Genomic DNA, 11,709 nt, shown 5'->3' with positions numbered 1-11,709 from the left:
ACTAAAAGGTCAAATATTCAATATTGGTATAAAAAGCATCTTTACTGAACAACTTATGAAAAGGGAACTGTGTATCATTTGAGGGCATTAAACAATTACTGATACCGACAAGAACTCAGTAAAATGTTTGCCAAACATTTTGCTCATCCATAAAGCATTCCGTAAAAAATATACCAAACAAGTCACATTACACGATGAACCATTTAAAAAAGTCAATGTAAAAATAGCAATTATATTTCTAACTGCTTTTTTCCATGTCCATTTTCCAAACCCAACATCCCGTGGATCACTTTTCAGTCTCATTCTCAGGTTCACTGTCTCCACTATCACTGTCTCTTCCAGGGTGCTCTGGCATTGTTCGATGTTCGTCTGCTTCAGCCGCTTTCAATTCGCCTTCCTTTATTGCTTCTTCCCCTCCCTTATTTTCCTCCTCTTCTGCACCTTCCTGCATGCCTTGCACTTCACCTTCTACTTCAGTCTCTGGAGTTGGAGTAGTTTCTGGTTCTTCAATCATGGCCGGTGGGGGCAGCAAACGCTAGATGATTATAAAAGAAAGGATTTTCAGTTTTTACCACAGGTACATCTATTCTTACTTTAGCTTGACCTGTTCACTTTATATTTAGGATTTTGCATTGGATGACATGTTAACAACAATGACTTAAAACTTAGAAGCTCTAATCACTTGTAGGCACTTAACTTCTATATAAAAAAAATATGAAGAATTACCTTGGCTCATACCAAGGTCTTATTAGACACATATTTTGCCTGAAAAGAAGGTGTTAAAAAGTCAGTACTTCCAATTCAAGGATATCAAACACATTTCGTTATCCCAGACAGGCAGATAAGTAATGGCTGTGGTAAACCCCTACTTGGAGTAACAAGCACACTCCTCCTGTAAGCTCATCTATTACCATTCCAAACTTCTAGATGTGTTTAACCTGCTTTTACAGGCCTGTCTTTAAGAACTCATTCCAGTCATTTCCCCTTGAAACATCTTATAAAATGCCCTGTGAATGTTACCTGCACCTATACAAGTTTCACCCGCAGCTGTAAATGCAGAACAAGGCAGGTTCCAGTAAGAGTTAAAGCAATGCTTAGATATTTTTCACAGACTACTTCTGGAAAAGGCATTTAGTATATTCAAAGTGTTTTGCTCACAACCAAAAGTGTAGTTTGCAAAACATTATAAGCAGCAAAGTAGCCACATTACAGACTTTGGAGGAACACAGAGAGCTAGAGAGTATGGATGAAACCCCAGGCTGTGCAGAAATACTCATACTTCTTGCAGCCGACATTATTTAGTGACACCGTGGATATTTCCTTGGAATACTGTGAAGCATTTTAATGAAATGAAAGCTTGATAAACCTTCCATGGATGATTGTTTAGTTTTGTTTTGCTTAAAGGCAACTTGGCTTCACATGACAAATTAAGTATTTCATTACAGTGAAGTCTCACGTTCAATTAGATGACACTAATATTACATATTTCTGACAAGCACAGAAAATCTGTGAAGCAATTACAACTACCAGCAGAGATATGAAAAGCATTTTTTGACTTTGAAGTTATCACACTGGTCTCTATAATCCATCTGTGCACAGAAAAAGGATATTTAAAAACCAAAGATACTTTAATTATAAAAATACATTCTTGATGCATGAAAAACTCAAATTTCTTCTGTGACTTAGATGCATGTTGTACGTTGTGACTGATACTGTTAAGACTACTGTAAAAGAACAGGAAAAATATCATGTTGTACTAAATAGAGTAAAAGAAATTTAATGCCTGCTTTTTGGTTTTTACCCTGTGGTTCCCCTTTTCATTTCTCCTGCAAGGAGAACGTGATTCATTGCCATTCATTGCCACAGCAGGAAAACAGCAGTTTTGTAACTAATTTTAGCTAGCAATGGATAAGATTAGGATGCTAAAACAAGTAACTGGTCTTAGCAGAAGGATCAGGACCATATTTGATTAAGGTGTCAGGCAAACCCATCTTTTGGTAAAGCTGAGATGCTACCATCTGCTTTTCAGGACATGTATACACTTCTCCATTTTGACAGGGCTGCTCATTTGCATCTGACTGACCAGATCACTGCGTCTGCACCACATACAGTCTGCACGGCTGAGAGATCTCCAACTATATTAGACAAACCGGCTCCAAAGCAAGTCTCTTCATGAGCTTACAGGACTGGGTTTCTAACAAAACGGTTTGTGCTTTCACTACTTAAAAAAAAATATAGTTAAAAGGAGTAAAGATTTTAGCAGTGTCACTCCTCTTTCTCTGTTCTCTGTTCTTTACAGCAGACAGGTAATTAAAGCGCTTCCCCAAAACAGAGAAGTATCCTGTTCACCTGGGTAGCAAAATGCTTCAAATTAGACTGAAACTATGACTTGCAGAAGAAAGGAAAAAAAAAAAAACCAAAATAAATCCAAGATTCACTGGATAAGAACTGCTGAGAAAAAGAAATTTTCTATCTGAAAGTCTGACATTCAGTTAAAGGAGAAGTTTTGAGTTCTGATCTCTACTGATTACACTGTTCCGTATTAAATGAAACAACCAGTGGAAGAAGGAAGGAAGGAAGAGGAGGTGACAAAGAAACCTCCTTGCACTGAAGAACATAACCTAGGTCTCGCAGACAAGTACCTTGGACTAATCAGTTCAAGGACACAGAGCCATGCTCACACCCTCCTCCCAGAGACAGCCAACACAGAGCGAATGGTGTCCTTTTACATGAATTTCCCCCACTTTTGGAAATCTTTCAGAAGAGCAAAAAAATGAGGGGACTTCAGAGTACCATGAAAGAATAAATTATAGGTAATACGACACACAGAGACATTAAGTGAAAGCTGATGCAGTTGAGGGGTATCATTTAAGACCTCTCCCCTTCAACTACCTCTAGGTGTCTACAGATACACGTGTGCCAAGTAAAGGCAGCTTTCTGCTTAGCATTCTATCTAAACTCCTTAAAGCTCTGCTCACACACATGGGAACACAAGGTGCTTCTTTGGTTTCTCAATTCTGCTTCAGGGATTGAACACCAACAAACGCGACAATTAGGTACAGAAGTGAGAAAGTATCTACAACTGCTTCCAACCATGTGCCTATTTTGCTTGCTGCTGAACTAGCGCTAAAAAAAAAAATTGCTTCAGAATAAAAATGCTACAGTTGCTAACCAGCCTGGATGACTGATGAGCTAACAGGGTTAAAACGGTTTCCAGGAATGATCTGGTCTTTTTGTACACTGCGGGCTTGTCATGAAAACCTCTACTACAAAACGTTACAGCACCATGCAGTGGTGCTGCAATAGCACTAGCAGCACTTACCTGAAACAACACATGAGTTTCCTTAAAGTAAATACTGGACAGGTTAATGCTTTAATATTAACGAGCAATTTTTGGGCCCAGACAGGCCAAGTGTAGCACGCAGCATCCACTACTGTTGGTTTTGGGGCCTTAAACTGGGGCTTAAGTTACTGAAAGATGCAGCTCTTGCTACTGCAAGAAGACTACAGACCTCAATATTCTTGCGCCCAGTCGTAAAACCTCCTTGAATTTTAAACATAACAGGAACAGTCTCAAACCTCAACAGCATCTCATGTCACTTACCAAAACCGAATTTTATTTTAAATGCACACCTTCCAAAAGAAAGGAGGTCCTTACCTGCTGGTAGTGGCGTGTACTCTGGATCATGTGCATATACATGTTGTACACAAAGTTGGCCATCTGAGGCATGTTCTTAATGACATGTATTTGGTGAGGTGGTCTTTCTCCATTCTGAGGAACAGGGAAAAAAGTAGTCATTCAGCAAGCAAAGCAAACCAAGCATGTTATTTAACTATATTAGCAAACATAAACCCCAAGAAATTGAATAACGCTTTTTAAAGAAAAAACGGCTGAATTCTTTGGAAACGTAACAGTATAGGTCTTTCACTTTGGGGGACTGGATTAATCACAATACTGCAGCCCACCAAAGAAATTTCAAACGGAAAGGCTGGGTTCTGGTGCTTATTTCATGACGTACGCGTTGGACTTGAGTCACGTAACATAATAAATGCATAACAGTTTATGACCAGATTAGAACTTAGCTTTCTTGTCCACTGCACCCCGGCTCCTTCTTGCTCATACTCGCCGACCACGCACACAGCATTCTTGGCTGCATAGTGGACCTGAAAGTTTCAACTCAAGGGCTCCCTCCAAACTCACCAACAGCACTGAAGACCACGGCAAGATGTGTAACTGAATTTTGGCACCCTTTCTCAAAGCTCCAGGGCACAAAGCAGGTAAGTCCCTCTTTCTTCTTTTATCATCCTACTGTGTCTCTTGTGCTTAAAAGCTTAATACAAACCTTTCCCTAAAGATCCAGTGCAGTATTACAAATCATGTTTTCGTACTTATGAACCTAGCTCAGCTACAAACTTCTTTTGCAATTCTGGATCCTTTTTTTTTTTTTAATAGTTAATTGGTTATCCTGAATTAGTCAAATGTAGTTTTACTTTTATGTGAATTCATTCGCTTCATGTGGCTTTTTTGAGAAGTAACATTATTTTGTTTCCTAACAAGACCAAAAATATGTAACGCACTAAAAACTTACGTTTAATCGCGCAGGCAAAATTTAGGAAAAAGCAGTCATAATAGAGTTATACTGATAACCAAGTTTTTTGGAAAAATCAATTAAAACCAGCCAGTGAGTATCATGATAGAAGTTAACTCTAGGGACACAATTATCCAAGAGGCACTGGTTTAGCAGACAACACAGACTCACTTATAGCCCACTCAAAAAAAGTGAGCAAACACACCCCCCCAGTACAGATTGCAGAACTCGGAGAGCTGTTCCTACCGGTCTTGCTGTTGGAAAACATTCCGTGGGCACGATATGGAGGTGAAGTGGTCGAGCTGTGAGCTGGCTGAAAGCTGGAGTTAGCTCAAAACAGTTCTGGAACAGCGATACCCTTGCAAAGATATAAAGTCCGAGCCTGGCTCTTGACATGGCAACAACTAATCGTCGGACATCCCTTCAGAAAACAAAATCAATCATGTTCTTTTTACTGATGACGTAGTTGCATCAAAAATAACTAGAATTATACAGAAGACTTAATCAAAGGAATATAAAATCATCTGCTAAAATAGTTTTGTCTTTACTTTTTTTTCCTCTACATACTGTTTCAACAACTACCAGTTCTCATGACCATTATATGAAAGAGGGTTCACTGTACTGATAATAATATGAAAAATCACCCTTTTCTATTTTCCTAGAATTCACAGCTAGTTTGCATTGAGAACAAATCTCAACAGCATTTCTGTATTCCTGAATGAGTAAACATGAGTTTGATAACTCATCTAACTACTGCTCATTGGACAAGTCTTCCTCCACCCCAACCCAAGACTGAAATGCAAACATTTTAAACTACAAACATTTTAAACTATAGACCACAGTGCAACTTATGCAGTCAAACACTTCTGATACAAAACAAATAAAAAGCTCACTTGCAGGAAAGAATCTATGAGAAAATTTCAGGCTGCATTTGTTCAACAAGCATTACATTCCTATCGTTCTAGCAGGGTGAAACCAAGTTCAGTCTATCTACAGTAATATCAACTAATTATAGTAGAAGAGCCATTACTAAAGGATAAAGTGGTTGTGAAGGGGGTATGAGACAGAAAAGGAAGTATGTCTGAACTTCATTCAATACACAGCATTAAAATACATTTCTACCAGACACTCAAATAATTGAACACTTTTGTATAATGTGCTATAAATATCTTTCTGATACAGAAAACACAGTTAAAGGACCCTACAAGAGTATCTTCTTACATACCTAAGGTGGCCCACAGCTTTGGTACGCACTAGTGAAAGGAGAATATAATCATTTTGTTGACCTTGAAATCTGTCCACAGTTGTTACCTAGAAAAACCAAAAACAAACAAACAAAAAAACTCCATAGGTTAATCTTTGCGATTTCAATTAAACTGTGACCACCAAAATTTTAACATCAGATTTGGACTGAGACTGCAGCAAATGGGAAGAGAAAAGAAAATGGTTTAACTCTGTTTTAGCTGACCTCTACCCAAAAATCATGACCTGTTCTTTGTGGGAGATGTTGGGAGGAGCTTTAGTTTGACTTTATCACTTTATTCAGACAGCTAATGGTGGGGTAAGAATACCAAAGGATTGTGAAAAGCCATCAGTTTTATTATCAAGTCTTTTTTTTTTAACCTGCAGAACTAGCCCTAGACTTTTACAACTAGGTTTTTTATTTGTTTCATCAGATTTGTCAATTTGTTTTATCAAATCATTTCCCCTCCTGGTGGATCTTCCTAAAGCTGTGGGCTTTTCTTTTTTTTTTTAGGACAACATGAATGACACAAGAAAAGACTTGTCCCATGTAGTCTGTAGCCTTTCCAATTTCACCGCCTTCACTTTGTATATCAAATTACAAACAGGCAGAAACAGGGGCACTACTCTACGAAATTCCATCTAAGGTAGATCAACACACGTGTAGTTAACCAGGGGAGACTTATGCAAAAAGCTGTGAATCTACTGAATTAGTCTGTTCTATAATATGACAATTTAAAACCAAACAAACCAGAACCACTCCAATGACTGATGTATTTTCCAAGTCACCTTGTTTGGCCGTCCAATCAGGGGATTATTTCCACACCGCTGATTGATGACATCACGGATCAGGTGTTTCTGTCCATTGTATGTCGTCAGGATACTTATCTTGTCTGCAGGATAACCAAGCAGGCACATATACATGAAGACTGCCACAACATACTCTGCTTCACCAAGATTCTTCGATGTACAGGTGGAGAGTAAAAGAAAAGAACAGAAAAAAGGGGTTACTCAACTTGTAAGGTTGGAAAATACAACATCTGTGACCTTACCATGTATTTAGACAAAAATCTCAGCGTTGAGAGAAATATCCTGAGAGCTGATGTTTCTTTGCTCACTTAATAAAAGCCATTTTGAAAGAATAAAAGAACCATGAGGAGGTGCAATAACTCCATTCTGATTCCTCTTCAAGGACGGCTGAAAACATCTACACCAATATTATTGTTAGTTATTGATTGGCACTTCCCAATATTTACTCAGAAGCTCCCAGCTTTACCTCAACAAGATCAAATTCTAAGTATTTAATAGTCCTTAAATATAATAATTTAAATATTTAGATTATATTTATGGCCTATTAAATATTTACACATTTGTATTTAAATGCATTTGTAAGCTTACAGGTGTTTGCCCAAAGGAACTGCCACCTTCACTGTATTATTACAGAACTCAACCAATACAGTATTTCCTTTTTTCCTTCTTAAAGGTTACATGCCAAAAATACACCTGTTACGTAAAACTGCAGAATTACTATTTTTTAGAAAGTATTAGAAGCTGATAATCTACAGAGACTGGAATTTAAATACAAGGGTGTAAAAAAACCCCCCCAAAAAATCGCACTTCGGACCAATACTACATGGTTCCAAATAAATGTGCAAAAAAGCTGCAGTGACTTACTCTCCAGCAAGCTGAAAGTAAGAACTAGCTGAACTAGAATAACTAAACTCCTTTCAACTATTATTAGGAGACAGATATCTGGATTATCAAACCTAGTTATTTCTACTGCTAGCCATACCTATTCAATTTCAAATGACCAGCTGTTATTTCGTATTTCGTGACTTTTTTCTGTGCCATTGCTTACAACAACGTCCCGAAGCATCACTCTTCTGGTTATAGTAAGTTTTGTCCTATCTCCAGACCGAAGTTATTCCTAGCCTGTTTAAATCCATTGTCTGTCAACAAAAATTATCTTTCAGGTTAAAAAGTTGTTTTCAGTTGCTGATATTTATTCTTGCTCTATTTATACTGGGAACCTTATCCCTACTTGGCTATGTTTGAATAGGCCAGACATACCAGCCTCATTTATTTTTTCTTATGAAGTGAGCTCTACATTACTTGGAAAACGCAGTTGCCAGACATATCAAACACCTGTGAGGGTAAAGCTATTCTACAAATTTTAATTCCCTTTAAGTCTCAAAAGACATGCCCAAACTCACAACGAGCAATAATACACGGTGGCAATCTGTTGTCTCATGAAAAACCACGCAGTGCCACCAACAGACTCTGCTAATCTCTCTCAACCCTGAATACAACAACAAAAAAAAAAAAAAAAAAAAAAGAGAAGGTAGGAAGTATTGGAAGAGTTTGCTCATGAAAGCACTGTTGTCATGATAAAGGTGTTCTGTGTCCTTGTGTGAGTGTTCTCAGTCTTCTTTGTCCCAGGAGTGGTCTAAAGTGGTGCGCAGATTCTCAAGTGTCAGAATCCCAGTTTTAAGACATTAATCTCAGATGTTCCTGTCCCACAGGACAACTTTTTACTACTGGTACGTTACAGTGTTACCGCTTAAAAACAAAACCAAAAGAAACTCTGCCCTCCAAGCAACTCTGTCCTCAATCTAGAAGTGACACGGTGGGTGATGACTCACCATCGCTTTCTTCACTAACAGCATGCTAGCTGTTTAGGACACCAACGTAAACATTTTTTTAACTGATGAAACACCTAAAGTAGAGCAGCATGAATGAAAATTTAACTATTCTTTAGAAATTGGATGATCCCCATACCAGAAAAACATACCTTTCATTATATGGTATGAAAGATGTTAAAAAAAAAAAAAAAAAAAAAGGGGAGAGGAAAGCAAGCAAAACCTATTATTATCTTTCATATCTTTAAAAAAAATAGATTAACGTAAATCTCAATGATCTTCACAGGGAAAAACATACCATGAATATTGTAATCCTAAAATATATTGTTTGCTTTTCATAATATTAAGCAAAATATAAGGTGTTAATTCCATGTTTGAATTAAACTCATTAACCTGCACACAGCTCCAGCTTCTAACTTTTGTGAAACCCAGACCGGTGATTTACACACCAGAATTTGTTTCATCACTGTTCTTAAAACAAGAAAAATAAGAACACTGAAAATAGAAGCATCTCATTGCAAGTGTAAAAAGTTTTCCTGCATTTAAGAGAAATAGAGGCTGCTGTTGATGGCTGAATTACTATTTCATTCTTTTATGACTGGGCTTTTTAGCATTTTTACATACAGATTGAATCAATACAGTTACTCTTCAAACTCAAATATGTGCCACAGAGCAAACTTTGATCCTTCCTGTACAGGGGAAATACTACTGTTCATTTCGGTACCATCGCAATACGGTGGAATTACAATGGACTCCTCCTCTCCCACAGGCCAAAATGATGTTTCATAAAGAATTATAAACCAAATCTCACCCCTTCCATAACACTGAGAAAACATTGATATCTAAGTCATTCCCTTTGAACAAAAAGCACAACATCACACGTTATCATTTTCAAGACTCAAAACTCATCAAAAGGAGGAAAAAACCCCTCTAATTTGCATGACTCAATTATTTGAGAACATAAATTAAATTATTTTGATAGTCTGTCTTCATTGTGGATTTAAGCCATATGCAGCTTAAATAAAGTACACATGTAATATTTCTTACCTGATAGAAATAAGGATTGGGTTCAGACTCTCCCACACCGTTGAAGTCTTCTACGTTTATAAGCTGGAAGTCGTACAAAAACCCGGCGTTGGCTGTTCTGAACTCCGGCAGAAGCTGCACGTGAGGCAGGTTACCCAGATTCTTGTACCGCCAGTTGTAGAGGTTACATAAACTGTTCAAAACCACACCAAGACAAACCCCAAACAGTTAAAATGGGTTCTTGAACTCACTCCAAATAGTTGAGATGCACACAGCTTGAGATGCTTTCAAGATTAGTATTTCTGCAGGATCCCAATGAAAAAAGCCATTTAGCTGGACAGCCTGGACATACGTAAATGAACACGCTCGTACAAGCTCTCCTGCAATATTACTCTCTAAGTTTTGATTCTGTTTGCTTCTCTCAGATTTCACTTCAGTGCAGCTCAGTCAGCCGTAAGCCTGTTCCACTTGTTCAGCTTTATGTTGAAGGGTACAAATTTTGCAAAGAAAATTTTCAAGAATTTTCATGGGTGACAAAACTTATGAGGAATATTAATGCTTCTTTACAAAAAGTAAAGAGTAAGGGAAAAAGGATTTTCTGCATTATCCATTGTAAAGCTACTTACTGCAAAAAGCAATTTATGTTCTTATTTTGTGTATTGTCTTGTATTAACATGTGACATGAAGGGAAGCAACTCAAATCTACCCAATTCGGAATCAGAAAAAGACTAAGATCAGAAAAGACGAAGCGTAGGAAGGTATGGAAGAAATTCTGGATCAAGAAATCACTTGGCAAGTGAAGGAATTCTGCTCTCTTATCTCTAAGAAATTTGTCGAGATGTTGCAAAATAGTAGCTGGCAAAATAAACTTAATTTAACACCATACATGGATATAATCTGCATTTTGAACATAATACTGAACAGTATGAAATCTACTGAACTAGAAAATAATATTCTACCACCCCCAACATTTCCTACATGGAAAAAAAATGAAGTTCTCCTTTATGCTCTTGTGTGGACAACCTGGTTGTCTTTAATCAAAGCTGAAGCTCTGTTGAAAACTACAAGAAAAGCACCTTTTTGCAGACTTCAAGAGAAATATATTCAATGCTGAGTATGTCAAATCTTTATGTAGCCCTGAATATATGAAATATATACTTTCATTAAAGTACTCATGCAATAGCAGAGAACTACTATATAAAAAGTTAAATCTGATTGCGTTTCAGCAAAGTGAAATCTGCCTTCCAAGTCTAAGCTGAAACAAATGAAACAAAAGAACTAAACTGCAGTTTTCCAAACTCCTGTCCTAACAGCCAAAACAAAGTTTCCAAAACTGTATGTGTACTTTTCCAATTTTTAAACCAGTTTTTACTTTCTTAGAAGTAGCCAGACATGCTATTTTCTCTGTCTCACCTTGCTCTTGCTCTTCCTTGCGCATCCAAATCAACAGTTGGCACTCCAACACGAACAAACCGTGTAAAAAGAGACTGCTCCATGTTGGAGTACTTCTGAAAAGCCATGTTCTTAATGACTGGTGGCAACTGATGATGGTCACCAATCATAATCCACCGCTTCAAACGACTGAATCCATCCTGCGGGTTCTAGAATGAAACAAATACGCAACTATCACAATATAATCAAGGTGTTCAATTACAACACGTTAAAAATCAAAGTGGCTGTCTTAGACTAAGCCCTAAATTTCAAATTTGTTCTTAAGCTACACTGAGCTGCAGTCAGAACCTGAAGTTCGCTTCTTTCCTACCTATTACCAGAAAAAAAAAGAGTAGTATTTTAAATAAAGCAATGTGTTAAGTTTATCTATTATAATCAATAGAGAAACATCAGGATAAAGTAGGGTAAAAGTAATGTATTTTCAGAGGATAAAAGGAAGAACCACAATTATAGAAGTTACAGTAGTATAAAACCTGATTTCCTCTCAGTAGCGTTATCCTAGAAGAGTCTTTTAAACTTTTGGATCCTGAGATAGCGAACGTGAACTGTCTGAAGTACCCGAAACAGTTTTAGTGCTCACGTGTCTGAGACACAAACTGAACCTGCTTTTCAAGTGTCTCTGTAGTTCACGTGCTTCACCTGTTTACCTCTGGAACTCCCACGTGGTCTTTTCCATGACCAGGATATACCTCTAACTAATCCTCACCCTGGCTCCTGGCCTGAACACTCTTCAGCAGGTTGGGTATATCTCTTTCCAGTTC

The 11,709-nt window shown here is 37.6% G+C and overlaps 1 protein-coding gene across 1 annotated transcript in view; it reads right to left on the bottom strand.

The window, feature by feature from the left end:
• Window positions 1–203: 203 nt before the first annotated feature.
• Window positions 204–11,709, bottom strand: part of AQR (aquarius intron-binding spliceosomal factor) — a gene marked incomplete at its 5' end in the record, with an annotated part of 50,160 nt that continues 38,654 nt past the window's right edge. Inside the window, 7 exons of the mRNA XM_010136773.1 lie at window positions 204–535; window positions 3,659–3,772; window positions 4,836–5,010; window positions 5,815–5,900; window positions 6,621–6,791; window positions 9,518–9,689; window positions 10,910–11,097. Coding sequence (XP_010135075.1) covers window positions 287–535; window positions 3,659–3,772; window positions 4,836–5,010; window positions 5,815–5,900; window positions 6,621–6,791; window positions 9,518–9,689; window positions 10,910–11,097 — 1,155 coding nt within the window. The remainder of the gene's footprint in view (window positions 536–3,658; window positions 3,773–4,835; window positions 5,011–5,814; window positions 5,901–6,620; window positions 6,792–9,517; window positions 9,690–10,909; window positions 11,098–11,709) is intronic.

This window comes from Buceros rhinoceros, unplaced genomic scaffold, assembly GCF_000710305.1.
Source record: "Buceros rhinoceros silvestris isolate BGI_N320 unplaced genomic scaffold, ASM71030v1 scaffold13505, whole genome shotgun sequence".
Lineage (NCBI taxonomy): Eukaryota > Metazoa > Chordata > Aves > Bucerotiformes > Bucerotidae > Buceros > Buceros rhinoceros.
This window is presented reverse-complemented; position numbering and strand designations above follow the sequence as displayed.